The sequence below is a fragment of the Python bivittatus genome, unplaced genomic scaffold (genome assembly GCF_059951505.1).
Source record: "Python bivittatus isolate LINGU-HERP-01145 unplaced genomic scaffold, Pbiv_v1 ctg000400_np1212, whole genome shotgun sequence".
Taxonomy (NCBI): domain Eukaryota; kingdom Metazoa; phylum Chordata; class Lepidosauria; order Squamata; family Pythonidae; genus Python; species Python bivittatus.
The window spans coordinates 4,147,959-4,172,941 of NW_028277073.1; the positions used below are offsets into that span (position 1 = coordinate 4,147,959).

At 38.9% G+C, this 24,983-nt stretch overlaps 1 protein-coding gene across 1 annotated transcript in view; it reads left to right on the forward strand.

Annotated features, from left to right (window-relative positions):
- The window catches only part of LOC103060616 (hexokinase-1), a 45,649-nt gene continuing 20,666 nt past the window's right edge, over nucleotides 1-24,983 (forward strand). Inside the window, exons 1-7 of the mRNA XM_007427495.3 lie at nucleotides 1-531; nucleotides 9,484-9,646; nucleotides 16,684-16,832; nucleotides 20,451-20,570; nucleotides 23,186-23,281; nucleotides 24,218-24,317; nucleotides 24,407-24,590. Of these exons, the coding sequence (XP_007427557.1) occupies nucleotides 469-531; nucleotides 9,484-9,646; nucleotides 16,684-16,832; nucleotides 20,451-20,570; nucleotides 23,186-23,281; nucleotides 24,218-24,317; nucleotides 24,407-24,590 (875 nt within the window). The 5' untranslated portion in view covers nucleotides 1-468. The remainder of the gene's footprint in view (nucleotides 532-9,483; nucleotides 9,647-16,683; nucleotides 16,833-20,450; nucleotides 20,571-23,185; nucleotides 23,282-24,217; nucleotides 24,318-24,406; nucleotides 24,591-24,983) is intronic.

A 24,983-nucleotide genomic window follows, 5' to 3' on the forward strand; every position in this document is an offset into this window, starting at 1 on the left:
GAGCGGGAAGGGCGCACGCAGCGCAAGAAACGCGGCGCAAGGTCTCCGGGTGCCTCGGGAAGGCTAGCGGACGTGGGGGACGTGCGGGAAGGGATCCCTTTTCGGGGATGGCCGGAGGGGCCTCCTCCCCTTCCTGCTGACAGAAGGAGAGGGGGGGGGGTCCGCCACCGGCGAGGCTTCTTTGCCAGCCCTGCCGGGCCATCTCGCCTCGCTCAGCCAATGGTAGCGCAGGAAGGGGGCAGGTTTTCGACTTAGTCACTCTCGCGTGGAGGAAAGGCAGAGAAAGGAGCATCTTTTTTTCCCCGGCGGGGCTGAGGACGGGACCGCGGGGGTCTTCTCTTTCCTTCTCGCGGCCAGAGAGCCGGGGAGCGGCGCGCCTGCTTCTCCATCCTCCCCGCCCAGACTCGGGTCGTCTTCTCTCGGGGCTGCTGTCCGGCGAAGCCGTCAGGGGCCCCCTTCGGTTGCAGAATGATCGCTGCTCAGCTACTGGCCTATTACTTCACCGAACTAAAGGATGACCAGGTCAAAAAGGTAAGGCGCGGGCCGTGCGGGGCCGCAGCCCCGCGGCCTTTAGGAGCCCGTCGCGCGCGCGCACACGGCTTGGCGTTTTGCACCTCGGGGCGGCTCGGCGGCCGACGGAGCAGCCGAAGGAGCCGGCGATGGCAGTCCGCTGCAGTGTCCTTGAGCGGGGATGTAGGTGTCACAGCGGCGATGAGTAACGCCGCCGTCATGGTTCCCTCCCTCCTCGCTTAGGGCGGAACTTGCCGAGCGGATCGTCCACGAGGGGCGAGGATCCAAGGCCTAAGGGTGCCTCCTTGTATGCAAAATAAATGCATGGGAGGGGGCTGGCTGCAGGTATTCACCGAGGCACGTTTTAGTGCCCCTAATGATAATTCTTCGGATGCCGAGCAGGAGCGAGACTTGGCGGCGCTCCGAAGTCTGCCTCAGCACGTGCCTCAAATTTTGGTCACAATTTTGGTTAACGCGTGGTATTAAAGTCGCGACCCCACCGAAGGCCTCCGAAATAAAACGGCCAAAGGCGGTGACATGACTCCAGATGGGGATCGTTTGATGCAAAAATAAAATGGATTAAATTAGATCACTTCTGCAGCTGTAACGATTACGTGAAGTTGTTCAGGGGGACTAAAATACTCCTAAAATTTGCGATAAATCGCCTGTCTCTAGGATCGCTAGGCTTCGGTTCAGGTGGAAGGCCAAGCTTTTTAAATGTCGATTTTCTCAGTATCGTAGGCAAGGTTAATGAGCAGGCTTTGCAGAAATATTTTATTAGGGATAGAAGGTTTACAAGTGAGCAATGCTGTATTGGAAGAAAGTGCTGCTGATTATTTAAGAAAGAAACGGGTCCTGTGCTCTTGGAGGACACTATATTGTGACTTGCAAAAAAAAAAAAATTAGTTTTGAGAGCAAGTTTTAATCCTTACCTTCGTCTGAAGATGTTTAATATATTTTGGGTCAATCACATTCTCAGTAGATTTTAATTTGAGATTGACACTCAGCTTGGATTCCTAAGGTTTTTTCTAAATGATAGCATGTAGCTTTTGCAATAAGGAAAATGTGCGCAGACAGCAATGGCAGTAGCAGAGGAAATAGTTTATGGCCAGGGTGGGGAGCCTCTGCGCTCTGTGTGCATTCGTATACTATACGGTATTATGTTCTTCCTGGTTTCTTCGTAGGAGGAGAGTCTATGGTAGCAAACAATCAGAACAAGGTTATGACCTTACGCCTTTTAATAAAACTTGCTAGTTGGAAAAGAAGCTTCCAGACTCCTTCGGATTCCATTTCTTTTTTCCTTCATTAATCACATCTATATGATCTTTTTCATGCTTCTGCCCCTGCCATCTCACAGATATGCAAAAATGAAACAAAGCCAACACCGTGAAATAAATTAAGCGAAGCAAACTGCATGTGCACAAAAAATCGAGTTGTTTAATCCGTTGTGATAAAATGTTGGATTTTTTTTTTTTGTAACAGAACGAACACATCTCTTAGTACTAAGAAAAAAAGGTAGTTAGGTATGACTCTTTTTAAAAAATAAATGTACTCTGCATTTAGCTGTTTTGAATTGAAAAGTTAAAATTAAAAATAGAAATAATAATGTAAAAGTATTTAATAGTAATTTAGAAGTATTAAAATAATACTTTAAAATAATTCATTTGTCTTCTATAAATTCTATAAAGAGTGTTGAAAAGAACCCTGGAGCTTCATGATATATAAGGTCTTTTTTACTTATTCAAGATGCTGTAAATATTCAGGATTCTTATCTTTTATTACCTTGTTGAAAAAGAGGATGATTATTCTAGAAGATAGAGAAGCTTTAGATGATCAATATTAACTATATGATTGTGATACTTGTGGTTCTTCTGTGGTATGTGTGTGTTAGAGAGAGAGGGGTTGGATTTACACACACTAAGCTGTGCTTTGTTTTAACCATGGTTTTCTGAATACGCCACAGTTACTGATTCATATGTCAGTGCTAAGCCATGAACTATGGTTTTCAAAACTAATCGTTTATGCTCAGACAGAAATAAACAACATGCTCCATTGAAACAGAGGGAAAGATGGAAGCAAGTCCAATTTTGATAGTTGATACTGAGATGATACCAGGATTCTTGGTAAGAATGAGAGTTTGCTGTTTATGCCATGATTGGTTTGTTTTATCTTGCACAGAATTGTATGGATGATAAAAATACAGACAAATGAGAACACTGATGCTTTAAACACTGGGAAACCACTTGAATTAGGTTGTGCCACAAGAGTCCCTAGTATGGGGTACCCCATATAAGAGCCCAGGTGAGATAGACTTGGAACACAGATTGCTTCATAAACATGGAAAGAAACAATTTCTTGAGCACTAAAGTTTGAGTTTGCTTAAATTCTAAAAGCTGCTAGCTGCAGTTCCATTGGAGGAGAATTGTCAGCATGCTGTGCTCCTGCGAAATAAGTAAATGTTAACAAAATGGTTAGCTGCTGCTTTAAAATTATTGTCTTTGTTTTGGATTCCTCAGTCACAAAACTGTCACATAAACCTCCCAAGTGAAATAGGGACTTAAAGCTCTTACAAGATCTAGATCAGTGTTTCTCAACCTTGGCAATTTTGAGATATGCAAGGCTGGCTGGGGAATTCTGGGAGTTGAAGTCCACACATCTTAAAATTGCCAAGGTTGAGAAACACTGATCTAGATCAAGCACGTATAAGTTGTAGCTAGCTCCTGTACAGGAGCTAAGATATGCCTGTAGTAGATGCCACTTTGTGAATGTGACTGAAGGTGGTAGGAGTTGGTATGACTACCATCTTTTTGAGTGTTTCAGCTGTTTGGCCCTTCTGGTTGCAGTAAAGTGGCATTCTTCCAGTTTTGTTGCAATCTCATCAGAATCAGATGTCTGGGTTTTATTTAGGAGTTTCTTTTGGGGCAGCTGAGGTCTTTGGTATGGTTTCCTTTTTTAGATTACAGGAACAGAGCATATCCCCTGCTCAATGATAGCTGAAGGTGCTCCTTGCTGTGGATATCACATCTTGGGGAGATTGAAGGGGCTGGAACATCCCAGACAGTTTGATACTCTCCAAATAGTTTGGCGTGTTCATGTTTCATGTGGCAGCTGAACTGGATGGATGCACAAGATTGCCCTGTAACTTGGCAGTAACTTCTAGGGGTCCTTAGAGGGTATGAGGATTCATAACTTTTCCCTGTTTTTAACTTGTATTTTGAAAGGTTACTACGCTGGTTGTAGTACCAGTGAAGGGTATGGCCAACTGATATTTCAGAGTGTGTTTGTTGATTGTTAGGTGCAACTAGAATATGGTGTTTAGTTGGGTGCTGTAAATAAACAAAGCTTATGCCAGTGCAAGTCATTGGTTTTATGTTACCTACACAAGTGTAAGTTTTGGAATTCTCCAGATAGCTTCCTCAGGCAAGAAGATAAACAAAGAGCATAGATAGATAGACCAACCAGCATAAAGCAACAAAGCTATGTGGGGCAGACAATAGAGCAGTAAGATGACACATACTCTGACCTTAGCTCTAGTCCATTTAATTATCCATTATCTTCCCCTTCTATGTTCCTTCACCTTGTCCAAGTACTAATTTTTTCTAGTCCATCATTTGCTTATATCACATGGCAACCTTATATGAGTTTCTGCTTGCTGATTGTCATCTCTGGAGAACAGACAACCTTTATTTGTTCCAGGATTGGTTCTTGTAGTCCACGATACTTTAGTATCCATCTCCAGATCCATAATTTGGTCTGTCTTCCTTCTCTTGTTCTTTCTCAGTGTCCTCTTTTCACAGCTTACCATTACCAGTGGAAAACCATTGCTTTAATTGCAGTGGTCTTTCTTTTCTAGAAATATCCTCATCCTTCATGATCTTGCTTAAATTTGTTATTGCCTTCCTTCCTAGGATTAAATGCCTTTTTATTTCTCCAGCACACTTCCTTTTTTATTCTTTTCAACTATGAGCTTGCTAAATATGTTGGTTGATATGTTTTTGCCCTAATATTAGACCAGTTTGTGTTCAGTCATTGTAAATTCTTCTTGTTGCCCAAGGCTTTCATCTCCTATCTTTCTTTGACTATCAAGATAGCTTGTTCTGTAAGACTTTCATCTTTTCTTCTTTGAAATTTGTGGAATATTTTTCCACTTTGGTTTTAATGATGTCTCCTATCTTTCCCTAAGATCCTGGACTCTTTTTTGCATGAGTTAAGAATACTGAATTTGTTCCTTACATTGATCTTGTATTCTGATTCTGTTTTCTCAGGTCAAATCTTGCTTGCATACCTCCTGTCCTTAATTTTCTAAGTTTAATCCTGTATATTTGATGCCAAAAAATAACAATTTAAAATAAAATCTGTTTTGAACTCATTCTACCGTACGCCACTTAAAGATTTTCATAATGGATGTGGCGTACAAATAAATAAAGTTATCCTAGTTATCCTCTTGTAGTGATCAAGACTTGCTTTAAAAAGCATCTTTTTTCAGGATTCTTCTCTGCAAGGACTTCAGATCCTGGCCCATCTAGACAATTACTTGAATTTTAATTGTGTTAATAAAGCGTTCCAAGCTGTAGCAAAAATGTGTGCCTTTGCCAAGCAAATATTGTTTCTTCAAACCAATTATATTTAGAAATTCATCCACCAGTGCACAACAAAAATCCAGTGGGTCATTATTGGCTGTAACTAATTAATACCAGTTAGTCTTCCATTTCTCCCTGCATTCAGAGATGGTAGACATGATATGTAAGCTGATACACTACAAACTTCCAACTCTTTTTGCCTCTAGTACAGAGTCAAGTCACTGCCTTATCTGGTGGTTGCACCTGTACCAGAGGAAGGCCCAGTGAGGTTCCTGTGGCAGAATAAAGAAATGTGAGTCACACAGCCTTCTCTAATTTTAGCTGTGCAACAGCAAGTTACTCAACTTAAATCCTAAATGACCAACATCATCTTCAGGAAAGCTGTACCCACTGATTCTGTTGGCTACTTATGTGGCAAAGGTATAAGTTGATTCCTAGTGACTTCATGGAGATGTCCTTGTTGTTTTCTTGGCAACAATACAGAATAAAGTTTGCCATGGCCTTGATTTTTTTTTTAAACTTTCCAATCTAGCTTACAGCTATGGGATTTTCTGATAGGCTCCCATTTCTGATAGGCTCAATCATTTTCATGGAACATTGGAAAGAATTGAGAATATTGCAAACTTGGAGGGGTTTTTTCCTTTTCTCTCCCTGCCCTCTCAGTTTTCTTAAGTTTGAGGTCTCTCACCCAACCCTCAAAATGTGCTCAGGACAACTTAAATTTCTGAAAGTTGCTAAAATCTTGTATTGAACACCAGGCAAAAATCTTTCCTGTTCTCAAGCGTGTCAAATTCCTAGGACCTTAGACAACTGGATATCTCCTTGTGCTGGTATAATATGACCAACAGTTTAAATTAGCCTCTTCTCAGTGGCATGGCTGAATTGTTCGAGAAAGAGATGCCATTTCATTAAAAACAAAATCCATCTTTTTCTATTTTGGGTGTAAATCAGTTGTCATGATTTAGTTGCAAAGGTGCCTTCATTTTAAAACAATCATTTAATTGTTTGTGCCTCCTGATTGGATTGAAAGAGAATCAATTGATGATGTGGACTATGCAAAAAAGAATCCACACAAAGGCTGCTCTTTTATTAAGTTAACAAAAAGTTAATTTAATGGTATGCAAGCTTTCACGTTCCTAATAATTCTTCATTAAGGTGGATATACATTCCAGAAAGAAGGAAGAGAAGAAAGAATACAATGTTTTTAGTTGTGTCTGCTTCAGGGTTTGTAGTTTCAGTTCTATCCCTCTGTAAGAGTAGTTGGGAATAAATTTGATGACAGGTTTATTTGGCCTAAGATGATGTAGCTAATGTTGATAATTGCAAAAATGTCAAGCTTGCTGCCCATGTAAAATATGCTTCTAATAGAAGAGAATATCTGTAGCTCAAGGTTGAACTGTGGAGTCCTTGGGGTTCTGCGAGCTTGGTTGTTTTCTTGCAAACGTTTCGTTACCCGGCTAGGTGACATCTGCAGCGGACTGAAGATGTACCTAGCCAGGTAACGAAACGTTTGCAAGAAAACAACCAAGTTCACAGAACCCCAAGGACTCCACAAAATATGCTTCCATTGATGCCTCTGTAATTTTACATTCCTCAAGATTGAAACTGGGCTGATCGTGCAAAAGGTTGCATAGTACTTTCAAGTGCCATATTCTGCCCCAGATAAATTAAAACAGAGAATTCCATTCTCTTACACATTTGTGGCGAAGAATGAATGGAATTCTCTTCCTATGAACTCAGGAACCTGGTAGCACCTCTTGAATTTAACTTAAAGTAGCTAAGCGTCTGTATCATCCCTTGAGTTCTGTTGCCAAAACAGAATCCAGGACAGATGTTTTGCAGACTGATCCATCATGAATGGCATCACTATTAAGGGCTTGGGACTAGTTGGCCTAACCCTTCTCTGCTTTCTGTGCCAGCATATGGCCTCTACTCATTTCTGGGAGAGATGTCAGGTGCTGCATTTGGGGTACAGTGCTGTGATAGCAAAATCTTTTCTCAATCTTTGACGGCAGGTAGCCCTGCTGAAGTGCAGGTCCATTAGTGGGCCTCTGCATCTTGATCTCTGCACCCGTGGTAATGAAAATCATTTTGTTAACGCCTTAAAAGCAATTACTTAGCCTAATATAAATAGGATTGTAGGGAAGCAAACTTCAGATTGGCAGAGCAAACTTGGGAAAGTATGGTCCTGGTCCTGGTCCCGGTCCTGTCCTCCTACTGCCCCCTCCAAATCCTTGTATCACTTCCCAGATTTAGAACAGACTCTTGGGCTCCTGGTCCATTTTTGAGTACTGTTAATTATTACAAATTACAACTTCAGTTTCTCAAGAGCTATCTTATTCTCGTTCTGGAGTACATCCTAGAGCTCTTTTCCCTATATTGAAGGAAGGGCCTTCTCTGTGAGGGTGTTCTCAATTTCTTCTCTAAGAGGTTTTCCTTTTCAGCCCATTTAAATTTTCAAAGGAATCATAGATCTCTTGGTTTTACTCTGCTTTTATTGATTTCCTGTTTGCTGTGTCATGGGACTGAAAGCACTAAACAGAGAAGAACTGATAAAACTAAGTGGGTCTGGATTTGATTTGATTTGATTTGATTTGATTTGATTTGATTTGATTTGATTTGATTTGATTTGATTTGATTGTCTGATGGCAGACTGCTAAAGAGGCTTTGGGAACCATGGAAGAAAGAAGAACTACAGAGTTTTACTTAAATAAAAACATGTTTTTTTAAAAAAGTAGATATTTGTTGGGTGGGAATATTAGACTGAACAACAGGACATCAAATGTCTAAAACAGGGATATTGCTTGTAGAAAGTTGGTAGGAGATTAAAGTTCTTTTATATGATCCTTTTTTTCTCATTTAGATGTGGATTTTTATTGTTTGAAATATTGGTCAGGGTTAGTAGGTTTTACCTATGTCTATCTGAACAGTTAAGAAGGGATTTGATACGCTGTGGAAGGTGCAACTCCAGGACCACTTTTGTTCCCCTGGATCATAATAATGGATAGAAGAAAGTTTAAAAAATGCTGAGAAGGCTGGGCTGAAGCAGTTGGATTCACATAAGAAAATAAGAAAAAGACTTGGCCATTAATATGTTTTGTCCAAGATTAAAATGGAATCTTCAATTACTGTGTTTCAGTGATCTACTGTAGTAATAGCAAATAGCATTAATATGGCTTACTTCATCTCTAGCTGCTGGACTGCACAGAATGCTACCTTTTATTACCTTAACTGCTTAATCATATCTATGAAGGATGTGCAGTTTGGTTCCCTCCATATATTTTGGGTCATACTGTACTCTGACAAATCCTTGACATTTGTCTTGCCACTTGAGATTGATGTGAGTTGACATCAAAAATACTTAGAGGGAATTAAGTATAAATCATTTAGGGGAAACTACTTTTGATCATATAATATATGATTCCAAATCTCTCCATGAATCAGGATAGTTCTACACATGAGTATAGCAGGAGATCATACTCTCACACCTTGTGCATTGACCAGGAAACACCTCTCCTTACATATTTGTTGTGGGAAAGGTTAGAGTGACATTTCCAACAAGAGTTAAGAGATATGGTGATGTCTGCACATGGAAAATTGGTCTTGCATTTTTCTTTCCATAATTTCATGGTTTTCTTCTAAACATGCCTGGGTGTTTATATATTAGCATGCTTCATATAGAGCTGCCTTTGATTAATGGAAGGGGAACCATGGTAGAATGTGCTCTGCAGGTGAATATCTCAGGTTAACCAGTATCTTCAGTAAAAAGGATTAGGTAACAGGTGATAGATCTTATCAAAAGCTTTGTAATCTAGTTGCAGTTGGATTGTCATACTAAGCTAGAAGGAACACTGGTCTGGCTTTGGTCTGTAAAACGTCTGTTAAAAAAAAATTGAGCTACACCATTGTGTTCAATTCTGTCTTCTGATTGGGGATAAGTTTTACTAGTGGTCATGTGTGTTTCTTGCCTACTTGTTGCTTTCTGGGCTCAGTTTAAGGTGGTGTTGGTCAGTGAAATTTGAACTTCTTAAAACCAGTAAAGATATGCCTCCTTTCATTTATGTTCAGCTGAGAACCTCTCTACTTTATTACCCCTGTATCATTCAGATAGATATGCAAACAGAATAATTTTGAGTTGCTGCTTCTCAACTCAGGAATGTCTGAGCCCAAGGTGATCTTGTTTGTATGTTGTGTTTTTTTTCCTGGGGTAGGGGATAAAAGTGTTTACATGATGGAATTGGAGATTTATAATTAATATTACCTGCTCTAAGTGTTTTTGTTGGAGCATAACATACATCAGCATTTTTAAAGATTAAGCAACTTTATACTTATATTCAGAAACAAAATCATACAAGATCTGAACTTTCTGTGTTTCTCTCTGCCTCTTCTATAGATTGATAAATATCTATATGCCATGCGGCTGTCGGATGAAACTTTGCTGGATATTATGGGTCGCTTCCGGAATGAAATGAAGAATGGCCTCTCTAGGGATTTTAACCCAACAGCCAGTGTAAAAATGCTGCCTACCTTTGTAAGGTCTATTCCTGATGGGTCAGGTAAGGGTTATCACTCCTATGATGTGCTGTTATAATTGTTAATGAAGATGGTTTCCTAAAACAAAACAAATTCAGTATTGTTCCTTCCAATATAATGAGATCTGATGACTCCACATGTGGTCATAGGGATCCTAGTGGGGACAAAACTGTAAGAAGTAGTACATAAGGTTTGTAGCATAGTAAAAAAATCTCCCATCCAATAGAGTGTGTTATATCAAAATGTAAGTAGAAGATAAAGAGAATACATAATTTGCAGTATATATATATTCAACTCAGGCACAGTTTAATTAGAATCCAGGCAAGAGAGAAACCCAGCCAGAGGAAGTTCAACAAGAATTAGCTTCTCATTTGTGCTCCATCCAGATGGTTGAGTTGGTGGCACAGAACTTCCTTCTCTTTGTTCTCCTATAGCTCCCCCAGCCACCAGGCACTCCTGCAGGATATCACATAATATTGTGTGTGTGTACACCTATGTGTGTATTTTAAGAATTAAATAGAAAAGGTAAAACAAAAATGCCCCAAATCCCACAAGATCTTTCAAATTTAGGTATCTCCTGATAATGTGACCATTAGTATATATTATATACAGGGTATACCAAAAGTCAGGCCCCATAGGTCAATTACAAGGAAGTGTTTAGAAGAAAATGGGAACCAATTTGAACGTTTAAAGTAATTAATGTAATAAATTGTCCAAGGGGGCTGGCTTTTGGTACACTCTGAATATTGCCCTTCAGGTGCGCTGAGTTCATGCTGCTGAAACAGGACAACAACATGTTTGAATCTTTGGTGATGTGGTTTTTTTCCCTTTCTTAAAACAAAACAAAACATCAAATTCAGGGTGGGAATAGAAGCAGAAGGCTCCTGGGAGGCAAATTACTCTCATCCTTCCCCTTACCCCCCCCTCCCAAATTGGCCTGAAATTGGCCCAATAAATTTTCTGTGCCCTCTCCTATTCTTCCTTACTGTCTACCTCAGACTGAAAAAGCAGGTTGAAAAAATTCAGGATGCTGAATTGTGACTTCTTACCTCTCAGATACTGCTCAGCCCTGGTTTAGTTGTGTTTGACAAGATAATTAATTACCTAAGTATTATTTCCATATAATATTTGGTTGCTGCCCCAAACAGACTGCCATATAGACTGTGAAGAAACAACTTGGCACTCTCTTCTGTATCCAGTGAAGATAAATCTAGCTGGTGTCTTTTGATTTTGGCTTCTCTTTCAAGCCAGTACTTGATTTTGTGGCCTGAAGAGAAATCACTGTGTTTTTTCTTGTTTTGTTAAAAATCATAAGGAATTTAAGGTGAGGGGATGTAACTGCAATTAACACCCTTGTGCTGGCTGAGGAATTCTGGGAGTTGAAGTCCACACATCTTAAGGTTGCCAAGTTTGAAAAACACTGCTGTAGTGTTCAGAACTTCCATAATACAGTACTGGAGAGATTTAAATGTATCCAAGACTGATTAAATCCATCTTAATAACTGTGTTCAGAAATTCTTTTGTTACTATTCTTAAAGGGTCATATATCAAAAGCACAGGTGTAGGTTGGAAGGAAGTTCTAGGAGAAAAAGTTACTGATGGTTCTATGAATATGTGATGGATTTTTTTCTGAAGTAGTTTTTCCCAATTTGGTACCCTCTGGATAGCAACTTCTATGAGCTTTTGTAAAACTAGCCATGGATTTCTATTTTGGAGTGATGGATTCACCGTCCAGAATAACTGGAGGGAATCAGATTGGAGAAAGCTAACGCAACAATTAAATAATAGTTACATCAATCATAAATACAGAATTTAGTAATAAGGGTAAAGCATTACAGTGTATTCATATGGGAGGTGAAGAATGTCACATGTGTTATGATGTCATTCATGTCATGAATTATGTCATTTGCATGATGACGGGATGACCACACACGGCATTATGGCTTTTACCAGATGGCTGTGAATACCTTCACGTGAAAGACTGAACCATGAATTGATACGATGAGCGCAGACAGTCATGACACGCTGGTTTTAGCATCTTCCCTTTCTCCTCACTTTTCTTAGCACGTGATGTGAACTCTCAGTTCTGAGATGTGGGCAGACCACACTTCCTATTAGATTTAGATACAATGAACAATAGATAGTTCAAATTGCAGTTTGCTTGCATTTTAAGATCACAAGGCAGGAGCAGATGGGAAGATGAGGAAAGTCCATTTCAGGTCATAGCTGCTCATGCAGATAATATGGAATTAATTCATAACACTTGATCATGGTTTGCCTTTACATCGGAACGCTCTTTAAGTGTTTTGCTGACTGGGCATCTGATTTCTGTTTTCAGGCAGTAGGTCAATTTACTGGCTATTACAGAATACTCATTTGTTTAAAGTATACTCTGAGACTTGTTTACATTTGATGGGGAAAAAAGCACCATCTGTTCTACTGTTTATCTTTGAGGCTTTATTTTATGATAATGACTTGATTTTAAGCAGCCGATGGGCTACAATGATAAAGTCTATTAGTGCACTTGGCATAATGTGAAGTACTTTCCCAGACAGTGTCATTTCACATGGTTTGATCTCCAGTATGTTGCAAAATTGCAATAAGATGCATTAGCATCTGGAAGAATCATGGTGATGTCACATATGTTATGATAGCATCACACAAATGAGGCAAATTATACAATTTTAATCAGTTGTGTCATATGATTCATGCCATTTGCATGATGTCATGACTTGTGACATCACTTGCTCTCCCTGTGGTCACCCATGTTCAAGTTGGAAATGATGCTGGTCCAAGAAACCATTGTGATACTTGTTTGGGAAGATGTGCCTTGTGTCCCTTGTTGAGTTGAGAGAGTGCTTGGCTTCAACTCTTCCAAATAGATTTCAGAATAATGACAGCATTGTGGCATTACAAGAGATTCCTTGATGGCTCTCAGATTTTGCACAGCTTCACTGCTCCTTCAGAATAGCTGGGGATTGAAAAGCACAATTAACTTCTCTACTGAATGAGACCACTTTCTGGATTTGCACAATAACTTGAACCGTAAACTAGGTAAATAAATTGGGTTTGCAAAATGCACTAAGAGACAGAAAATAATCTGAGACGAACATTGACCATGCTTAGCTGGCTGTTCAAGTGTATCTGCTACATCTTGTTTAAATGTGTGTGTGCGAATGCAGTTGCTTGTATATCAGGCTTGCTTTGAAATGAGGGTAAGATAGGACTTGGTTGAAAACTGGGTAGGGCATGATAAAGATTTTCCAGGCTAGGCTCTGCAGTTTTGTGTTTCCTGTTGAAAGTAGCAAGAACTACAATGTCAGAAGGATTTCCGAAGGTCACAAAATAAAGATTGGGGAGGTGTTTATGGCCTTCAGATCTCAGGTTGCACACATCTATGAAAATGTCTACATCCTTCAAAAGAGGTAATTCAAAATGCAGGGGAGCACATATGAAACACCTATTTTTGAATCATTAAAGCAGCTTCATCTTTTTCCAGGTTCACCTGGTTGCTTTAGAAGCTGTTCCCCGCTGTCTCCGTAGCTGACCATATCCAGAGACAGTGGGGAGCAGCTTCTGAAGCACTTGCATGAGCCTGGAAAAAGTTGCAGTTGCTTTAATGATGAACGAATCCCACTACTGCCTCTTTGGAGCACCTCTTTTGAAGTATATGCACAACCCTAATCTGTTGAGTCATCTGTTCTCATGTTTTGGGGGAGGAGGGGATACTAATGTTATAGAAAGTTATGGCATTCTGTGCATTTTGACACTGGTGTATAGGGGCTTTTCTAGAATTAGGGAGAAAGACTTTGATAGGGCACCATTGAAGTGCCCCTCTTTGCTAGCAGGTGGGATGGGTCCTCTCAGAAGTGTGAGAAGCAGCCTCTTCAATGTAATTTGAACTCTGGAACAGGACCTCAGGGTGACAGAGGGCAAAAGCCTTGGTTTTCTGCTGCTCACCAGCACTGCCCATATGGGAAGCCAAACCGAGGATTCGTACCACATTTTTACAGACCATAGGACAGGGAAAATTAGCTGGTCCAGTTGATTGTCATAAGCATGGTGGTGACGCATGCTTTTGAGTTGTATATTTCAAGTCCCTCATCTTGTTTGTTTAAAAGCTATATAAAACATTTTTGGCAGAATCATTCTTTGAGATTCTCCCTGCATAAATAATAGTTTCCTTTGGGGAAAGGTGAACTTAATTACTTGAACCTTTCAGGTCTATTTTTGGCAATTTGCTTAGTTTCAGTCATATAGTAGTTTGGGGTAAGGACTTTCTGAATTAAGGTCTTCTTTGGGACAAAACTTGGCAGGTATTGTTTGCGGGAAACAGTTTCAGTACTTTCACTTAATGCTCATTTTCTTTCTTGCTTTCTAATCTCTTTTTTTAAAGATAAATTGGGCCTCTCATAATATTGTTTTGAATCAGCTTAGCTCTGCTGAAATGGTTCTTAAAGTTTTGTAGAATTTAAAACTGAGTTTGAATTATAACAGGGCTTCTTGGGAGGCTGTTCTATAGGGGTGTACACACTTTTGAAAGGAGTACTTTGCACAAGTGTGTTTATGAATATGAAGCACATCTCCTTGAAGCATTAAAGCAGCCACATCCTTTGCAAGGTTTGTGCAAATGCTTTGAAGGCTCTCCCTGGTTGCCTCTCTGTGTGTGCATACACAGACAACATATCTCTGAGCATGCCAGCAAAGCAGAGGGTTGTGCACACACACACATAACAGAGGTAGCCGTAGACAACTTTCAGAACGGTTGACTGGACCTTGCAACGGACTCAGTTCCTTTAATGCATCAAAGAAAGATGATTTATTGTCAAAGCAGTACCCTTGCTTTGCAGAGCGCCTCCTTCCAATATTTTGCTCAGTCTTAGCATTCCGCTTAAGCACTTCCTATTTGGAGCTTTCAATCGTGATGCAATTGCTTGGTGAACTTTATATCCGTATAGGCTACATTGTGACTGTGAGCTTGGTTGAAATCCCTCAACTCCCAGCCTCTCATTTCTTAATGATTTTTGGAAATTGCTTTTTAATTGCTATTTAACTATTAGAAATCTTTGCAATGGCATGTTTTAGTGCACTGGTGAATCTCCTTCAATCCTTAGTGAAAGAAGGTTTAAATACAGGTTTAAAGAGTTTTTTAAAAATGGGTTTTTTGGAATAAACAGTAAAAGGGTGACTAGAAGGTTGATTTTGGAAGTTACAAACAAAGGATCCAGATGGGTTTAAAATAAGATTTTGAAATTAATTATAAGAATCCTTCCCATGGGAAAATGCTGTTGCTCTGAATTCTTTAAAAAAAACACATGATAGGATGGGACTTTGAAGGTTAGACACTAGAGCGAACCAGAAGGAACTAAAGATTACAATTAAAGATTAAAGATCAAGATTGTTAAAAGTAAAAGGGAGAAATATAAAGTTGGTTTATTTCATCAAGGTAAAATAGATACGTTGTTATCTCTGGAAACTCTTAATGGACCTTTGCTGACCAGGACTGAATGACCAGGCTTTAAAGATTTGTTTATAGATAAGAGATGGGATATGGGAAGAAGAGATCATTTGTTGTGTTTTAAGAGAAGGAGATAAAATTACAGTGGTACCTTGGTTCACGAACTTAATTCGTTCCGTGACTCTGGTCGCGACCTGAATTGGTCGCGACCAGAATCAAATTTTCCCATAAGGTTCAATGTAATTACGGTTAATCCGTTCTGAACCAAATGTGTGTTTTTTTTTAAACCACAAAAATATGACACAAAGTACAGTACGAAGAGAGAGAACACTAACCTTGCTCGATGCGACTTCTGGCGTGGAGGACAGGAAGGTGGGTGGGGAGGCGGTTATTGCTTGGAGGGAGAGTCCCTCTCCCTACAGGAAGCCACAACCACGTGTCACGGCAGGGAAAATGGCCGCAGATCCTGTTCGTCACCCAATCCGGCGTTCGCAGACGGAAGCAAAATTTTGCAAATGGTGCTGTTCGTGACCTGAATTGGTCATGAACAGAAGCGTTCGTGACCCGAGGTACCACTGTATATACTCTTTTATATATATACTCTTTATATAAATAAAATTGTTTATACTTGTGATGAAGGGGAATGTCATTTCTTTATATGTTTCTTTTTCTTTACTATATTTTTTCTTTTCTATTTCTCTTTCTACTGTTTCTATTTTTTTCTTTCTACTTTTTCTTTTTATTCTTTCATTTTTTTAGTTTGTATTCGTTTTTATTGTTATAATCTTTAGTAAAATTACTATTAAAAAAATCCTGATGCAATTGCTGTTTCTATAATTCTGTTTTCATTATATGTCTTGGAAGTATAAAATGCAGTTACTCATCCAGTAACCTTGTAAAAGATTGAATAGTAATATTGATTATTTATGCAGCCTTTGGAATAACAAACTTGAATATCCTGTTCCTGTAAAATGATAGCGGGTTATTTTAAAAACTGGGAAACTAGTCTCTTTTAATCCTAAAATATGGTTAATATAATGGAACATTTATTTCATGTATATTGGACATCTCTGAGAAAGTTCAGCAAAGTTGATTAAAATTGCCAAGCGGCTGAGGATCATGATTTGTCAAAATTGTGCTTGAGAAGGAAATTGTGCTTGAAAAAGAATCATTCATCCTTCCCAGCTTGATTTAGATAGTGGCTGGATATTCTGGAAATTGTATTCCCATCACATTTGTGTTTTTTGTGGACTGGTGCTGAGCCTGAAAAACCTTGGGGAAGTTGAAATATGATTGTGTGTGTGATCTGCAGTGTTTGTCTAGTCTGTGTATGTACAGAGCAATTTATCTTGTTCCAGTGACTGTGTTAGTTGGTAATCTTAACTTTGAAATGATTCAGGATTACTATCTTTGTCCTATTAGATAGGCTTAGGCAAATGTTCTCAGTTGATTCAACAAATGTATTTGCAAGGTCAGAAAGTGAACGCTGATAGGATAATTTCCACGGCCCATGTAGCAGACTAATGGTATTTTACTTCAAGGGTGGGAAAATTTAAATGTATGGTTCTAATGCCTAAAATGATACCTGTTTCTTCCCAACAGAGAAAGGAGATTTCATTGCTTTGGATCTTGGTGGGTCTTTCTTCCGTATTTTAAGAGTGAAAGTCTCTCATGAGAAAAAGCAGACGGTGCAAATGGAAACTGAGATTTATGAAACTCCTGAAGATATTATGCACGGCAGTGGAACACGGGTAGATTCTTCCTTAAATATATAGTTAACATTCTGAATGTTTCCCATATTGCTTGTTAAATTGGGGATGATCTCTTGGGTTTTCTGATATTTAATTTTGAATGGAATAACAACATTAATTTGTAATTTTAATATTCAAGGAAATGGAATATTAAAAATCCTAAAAATGTTTCTTACCAAGTTTGAAAATATATTTTGGGATAAATTTCCTCTCATTTTCTTGCTGGAAAAAAAAACATGGAGAATGCCAGATTTTATTACAAAAATTGGCCTTTTGTAGTAATTTCTTCCAAATCATCCATTATAAATGTGGGTGTTTTGCTCACTAGCATAGAAAAGCAGAGCATACATCAAATACGGAGTCAAAACTAGCTGAACTAGCAGACAGATTAAAGTCCTGTGTGACGGGCATGAATGCATTTGCTTAACCATGAGTTAAAATATGTATTGCTGTTTATTTTGTTTCTTCATATGTTTATTATACCCATCTTTATTTTTATTTACTGTATTCTGGGATGGGTGAGTATCATTAAACATTTTTAAGGACTGATTGTTTGGAAGAAAATTCTTCAGTACAGTACCTTAGGCAGCAATCCTATGCATGCTTACTTGGAAATAAAAAAGATAAATATTCCCTAAAGTTGAGCTTGATCCCAGTGACTTCATAGTTGCATCCATGTAATTTTTGGGGGGAGGGGACCAGTATAGGAAGAGCTGGTTTAGCATTCTTCCAGGATGTTTTTTTCATTTCCCAGTCTAGTGTGCAGCCCTAGTAGTTTTGCTGACTTTAAGCCAAAGCTGGCTAGATGCCTTCTATAGACTCTGTTGAACTCAGATTATCTCTTCCCCTCCCTGGTTGCATTTGTACAGACAGGGAAACTCTGGGGTAAGGCTACCCCAGGAAATGCTCCTAGGGAGAAGGAGGCTTGGCAGGTGGAAGATTTCCCACCTGTCTTTATCAGACTGAATTCTTGAGTGATTTTCCTCTTCCTACATCTAGGAGAGTAAGTCTCATTGTATTCAACAGGACTTATTTTAGTTGACATCCATAGAATTGAAGTAATTGGAAGCCCATATTCCAACTTTTAACATTACCTGTTGAAAGAAATGGAGAGATGCTAACATATTTACTAAAAGTGCTAATACAGCTAGTCCCTGCGATCCTGTGATCACAATCCAGGCGCTTGGCAACCAGCTCGCACTTATGATGGTTGCAGCATCCTGGGGTCACGTGATTACCATTTGCGACCTTCCCAGCCAGCTTCCAGCAAGTAAAATTAATGGGGAACTGCACGATTCACTAAGGACCGCTGCAAAAAAGGTAAAATCAGGTCCAATTGCTTAACAACCAATTTTCTGGTCCCTATTGTGGTCATTAAGCGAGGACTACCTATAAGCAAAATTTAAACAAGGTAGCAGTGCCTGAAAGTATTGCTTGTTCTGGGTTCAGATAATATGCTTAACAGAACAACCATATGCAAATCGGCGTGTTTGTACTAACCAACCCTTGTGTTTAAGCATGCTGTGTGAACCCAGCCAGTGGGTGTCACAAGTGAGGGATGGTTTTTATGGTGGTGCCAGAGCAGTCTGTTTTAGGGAAACAGGTCAGTGAAGAATAAACTTTGTTTTCATATTTGATGCACCTTTGCCTGATTGCCATATTTTGTTGTGTGGTGGATCTCCTCTGTTTATTTTTTACCAAAGGACCCTTCTGTCTCTTGGTCTTCAATCCCTATATTGATCCCTATGTATACATTTTGCAGCCAGCAGCTCAAGCTGTAGACGTTATATGGATGGTTGGCGAAGCCAAGGAAGGCAGGAGAGTTTCTCCTACTTCCTCCACTTAAAACTCTTGTGTAAGTTACAGAATTGGTATCTGCTGTCACTGCTGCTGCTTTTTTTTAAGCTACATGACACAATCCATTGCCATTTCTCTTGCATTTCCCAAAATGTACATTCATGATGGGGTTCTGAATCGCGGCAGCATGGCTGTTGAGCCTAAAGGATGATGATTTGGCCTGTTTGGCGATGGCACTCTTCTCTGGCATCCTTTGGCATTGCTATTGCAAAAATTCTTATTTTGAGCCGGTCAATGCCAGGATTCTTTCTGTTTTTGCTGCTGGTTAGTTCTTGAAAATTTTAGTCTGGTTGCTTCCAGCGTGGTCATGGCAGAATGAGAAGCTACCTTCAGTGGCACTAGGATCAAAGGTTCTGATTTGCATCACTGATTGTTTCCACTCATATGAAGCACCTTATGTTTCTGCAGGCTTTGCACAATTTATTTATAAGTTAGCAGGCATAACATCCGATAAAAGTTCAGCAGTTATTTAAAGTTAGGTTAGCTATCGGTATTGATGTACTATAAAAATATGTCAGTTTTCAGGCAGGATACTTCATTTTTTTTAATGTGAACAAAGGTCAAACCAGTTAAGTTAGTGCATTATGACCTGCCATGTTTTCAGGCATGATTCTACTTGGCAAATGAGGTTTTTAATTTGATTTCCTGATGCTTTTTTATTTGAAGTTACACTTAGTAATTTGGGAGCATTAACCAAGATCTGATCATGTTAGAACACAGATCATCAGGTTGTTTTTATTTTTTGCCTTTTGTTTAAATCTCAAAACAGGAAGCATGGCCTTCCCTACCTGGCACTGCACAGATCTGTTAGGGTTACAGCTACCCAAACTTGGCCCTACTGGTGGGAATTCTGGAATTTTGAAATCTCAGCACACCTGGAAGGCAATGGGATGAGATGGCTGTGTTACATTTTTGACTTTGCTGAAAATCTACAAAAAAGGATGTGTCTCATGAACGTTGAGGGAAAATAAATGAGAAGAATGTGGTTAAAGGGCTTTGTAAAAAATGTAATGAAGTAATTTGGATTTTGATTAATGAAGAAGAACTCTTGGTGAAGGTGCTCTAACTCTGAAGATGTTCAGCCATATTGTTGTGCCCGGCTGCCACTCTCTTTTCTGTATTGTAGCGCTTGTTGTCAGACGTATTCCATAGCATGGAAAGAGACACAGTCTTGAAATCATATTCTAGTCAAAGAACTGCATAATTTGCCTGCATTGTGCTGCATTAAACACACACCCATTTTGCATGTTAAATATTAAGCAATTTCTGGGTGTGTACTTTTAAGAAATAACAGAAGATACTTTGCATGGGATCAATATTCTGGGTAAATGGGAAAATACATAGTTGAAATGCCACGGCCCAGGAAACATTGAGCTTGGCCTCCTTAGATAAAGAATGATCACAAAATTAGTCCATACAACCACAACATTTATCTGTAAGTGGATCAGAAATACTGTATCAGATTTGGTCTACTTTTTCAGTGAGGTGTCACTGTTGCTTCCTAAATTCTGTGCTATTTTGTTGTTAAAGTATAATATAAAAAAAATTGAATACTGTAAAATTATCATCCTACTCTGATGGAGATGCAGTCTCCCAGCAACAGTGAAGTAATCAGCGGTTGCCACCAAAATAATAATTATTATCAGTATGGATCCTCTAATTATTTTTCTCATTTTTCTATTATGGCTTGTAATGCTTTTCTAATTAATGTTTTAGATTACTTCTTAACATCCTTTTGTCTTTGTTTTGCTTCCTTTTCAGCTTTTTGATCATGTTGCTGAATGTCTGGGAGACTTTATGGAGAAACAAGAAATTAAGGACAAGAAATTACCTGTTGGGTTCACATTTTCATTCCCATGTAGGCAATCTAAACTAGATGAGGTATGACTTACTACAGGTTTGTGGATTCTACATTGTAGTTGGAACATAGGAAACTGCTTTATAAGTTGGGTGCACTCATTACGGGCATTCACACTTCAGACTTAGCTTTCTGGTATTTAAATGGTGAATGCACCTCCTGGGAATTCTGTTATCAGGCCAGTAGCTCTTAATTGCAGCCTATCACAGATTTACAGAGTGAATTCATGGTTTGCCTTAGAATTAGTAGGATTAGGCTTATCATAGAGGATGATTTGCAAGCAGCCTTATATGAGAAATGCCTTGTATTTGCAAGCAGCAGTTGTATGAAATTCTAGAAAGGCATGGTCAAATGTATTATGTGATAGCCACTGAGTACCTTCTGAACTGTTCAAAGCTACAGAAGAGGCAATTCAAGTTGTAATAGCTCTGTGCCAACAAATATGGAGCAAGATGGTGTGATCTAGAACTTGAAAAAGGTTGTGCACACCAAAGAAACAGATAACCCAGATTACAAAACCATTATGCTCATTCCTAATGCTAGGGAAGTTTTGCATAAGATCTTACAAAGAAAAATAGACACCTGCATAGGGAGAGAAATGCTACATTAATAGGTTTCCAAAAAGGGAGAGGGAGATGACGTAGGTTATCTAGCATAAAATGAATAGTGGAGAGAACAAGAGAATACAAGATTTCCTTTTGTTTCATTGACTTGAGCAAGGCCTTTGCATAGATAATGCCAGAATGTGTGTGTGTGTATGTATCTGTGCATGTATGTATATGTCAAGAAAAAAATACAACAATAGAAAAAAATAAAAGAATAAAAGATGGCAAGGGTAGCAACAGCCAGATGAGCAAAAGAGAAACAACCCCACATAATGCAAAGGGTGCTTCGCTTCCTCTTGCCAAAGGCCTGGGTGAAGAGCCAGGTCTTCAGGGCCCCATATGGACTATATTAAGGCTAATGGGTATGCCAGAACACCTGGTCATTAATATTTATAATGAACTAGAAGTTACTGTACAGACTGAATTACGATGGATAAAGTTGTGTAAAGAGTGGGGAGGAAAATGAGAGAGGGATGCATATTGCCCCTACATTTGTGTAACTTAAGCAGCAAATATAAATAATGGTAAGATTGAAAGAGATGGAAAACCTAACATCTTGAGATGTGCAGACAACACCACATTCTTTGCTGAAAGTATAGAAAACTTAGCTCATTATGCAAATAAACATGGACTGCGAAAAATCTAGGTCAACGTTAAGTATGAAGAAGACAAAAGTAATACCAGCTTGTATGCTTAGTGATCTTATAGTTGATGGCAAAGATATGAAGGTGCCAGATAGTTCTATTTTCTTTGCTCAAGAGCAGATAAAGATGGACAATGTACTGGAAAAATAAAGAGGAGATTAATTCTAGGTAGAAGGACAGTCACTTGATAGGATCATGAAGGATAAAGGCACGTGACCCTGAGGATCAGAATAGTTACTGCAATGGCCTTTCTGGAGGTTATGTACAGCTATGAAAGCTGCCCACTGGTAAAGAGCAAGTGAAAGAAGATAGATGCCCTCAGATTAAAGATCTTGAAATGGTTATTAAGATACCCCGGACTGCAAGAAAAAAGCCACTGATCTGTCCTGGATCAGCTAAAGACAGACTGTTCCTTTGAGGTGATGATTAGCAAGCCATATCTCATATAATTTAGATGTGTGCTATGAATGGATAATGGATGAGAAAAAATGACTATTAGATACAAGTAGACACAAAAGAAGACAACTCTTATGGTGGATGGGCAGGATCTAATAGAGCACCAGGATGTCTTTGGAACACCTACCAATTATTATTAAAGAGTAGTTGAGATGGTGAGTATTTGTCCCTAGCATCTTCAGGAATCAGACCTGATTTGGTGGCACTAATTAACCACCATGCAAACATGGCCAGGCTCTTTGGCTTGCTGCTGTACTAGAAGATGGTAGAGATTTAATTAGGGACTTTCCTACTGAACTATTGTAAGCTGGAAGAATCTGATGATATGAACGTAGTATTGTCATTATAATAACAGCTACTATACTGCTGTCACTACTACAGTGCAACTGCTTCAGTACTGCATATGGTAAGCAACTGAATTAAAACCATCTTCAGTATTCAGCATTGCAAGGTTATGGGAAGCTGCAGAAGTTCATGTGTGGACCATATTATACCAAGACCCCTGAAACTCTGGAAATCCTTTGGAAGAGTTTGCATATGAGCACAAATATGGGTGAATGTACTCTTTGCTCTCTGTGTACTCTTTGAATGCATTTACTGTGTCCCAAAATTGTGGAGTGTCTGGAATGGGGAGTCATAAATGTGGCAAAAGTGAGCAATGGGATATTTATGCAGTGGCATTGCTTGTATTCTGATTTATGATTGTAACAAAATATTTTGATTTAATTTTGATTTTGCTTGTATTACCTCACTTGGGATGTCAGCAAGTGGACATGTAGGAAGTTTGCTGATGTTGCCCCGTATTTGAACAGGTTTTCAATTATTTTAAACTCTTCCACCACCAACCCCTCAAAATAAGTGATATCTTGGTGGAAAGAAATGTCATGAATGTCATGTAATTTGGCCAGTATTGTAATAGTTTAATTTTTCTAGGGTTTTCTGATTACGTGGACAAAACGTTTCAAAGCAAGTGGCGTCGAGGGAGCTGATGTAGTAAAGCTGTTAAACAAAGCCATCAAGAAACGTGGGGTGAGAATGTATTCCAGACATCTCTGTATAAAACATATAGGAATTGGATGATTTGGGACATAATTTGTTAGATGAATTAAATCTTTTTTGTTGATGTTTCTCAGTGTTATTGGAAAATAATATGATACTTGCTTATTTAAGAGCATTTTTATTCCTAGCAAAATTATTGAGTCAAGATAATGTCAGGCTATTTTCTATGTTAAATATATTCAAATGGACATAACTGCCATTGCTTTAAACAATCCACTCTGAAATAACAAAGACTGTTGTACTGTAAAACCTTCGACCCATTTTACGTGGAAGCAAGTCATTCAAGCTTTATTGCGGTCATCACCCGGCAAGAAAATTGGCACTCAAATATCCAAAATATCCAGAACTAAGTTGACAATATCAGGATAATTAGGGAAAGGACCCACAGAGAGAATTTGACTAAAAGACAATATTAAATAAAAATATGCGAAAGGGCTTGCTCAGGCTACACATATGCAGCAAGAAAAAGAAATTAAAATTAATAATCTGGATAATATAAGCAAGTCCATTGGCATTCTCCTCTGAATGAGAGTTATCCTCAAGTCAGCGTGGGTAAGAATATATGTTTATGGGACCTGCATGTGCCAGAATGTTCTTTTAACATAGCTACAAATCACAGTAACCTTTTTGTTGGTCCCAAAGTGGCTACGACTCGGACTGAGTCACAAATGGAAGAGTCTTGATTTTTTGATGAGGGCCTTTTTTGAGAAGGAAATAACACTCCATTCCAAAGATACAGTCTGTCTTGTGTGTAGCAATAAGAAGAAAATACAAAATTGTGATCCTTAGGCTGGCCTAACATGCTTGACATGCCAAACTTTGTTGAGATTTGACAAGTAGAATATGCAGATCAACACTGATAATTAAATTGCTTGATCTAAGAAAATATTCTGTTTCATTCTAAAGGATTATGATGCAGACATCATGGCGGTGGTTAATGACACTGTTGGGACAATGATGACCTGTGGATTTGATGACCAGCGTTGTGAAGTTGGCTTAATTATTGGTACTAATTCTTTGCTTAGAATAATGCATAATAGCATTTTGATTTTGTGTTTGTGAGTATATTGAAGAATCCCATTTCCTTCTTTTAAGGTACTGGTACAAATGCCTGCTATATGGAGGAAATGAGGCACATTGATCTGGTGGAAGGTGATGAAGGGCGCATGTGCATTAATACGGAATGGGGTGCCTTTGGAGATGACGGCTTATTAGAAGACATCCGGACTGAATTTGACAGAGAGATTGATCGGGGTTCCCTTAATCCTGGGAAGCAACTGTAATTGAGATTATGTTACTATTGATAATTATCTTACATAGTCTAGTCTAACAGAGTTCCTTTTAGATTCTTAGCTCTGGGCACCTCTGGACAATTTCTTGAACAGTTGCATTAGGACTACAGCACTTAATTTATTAATGACTTACACTGTTCAATTTGGAATTTGCATAGAACCAACAGTTCTTGGTTGGGATTCCTTTCAGTGTGCATACTCTCAGTCTTTCCCTGCTCCCTTGCCTACAGAATAGTGTCAGTCAAACTGTGTGGCATAGTCTGGCAGAAAAGTAATGAAATTAGATAAGTTTTCAGACAGGCATAGCAAACTAGCAACATTCGTTAAAGGAATGGTCTTATTCAGGTGCATGTTGTCATGATATCACCATCATGCCTTTC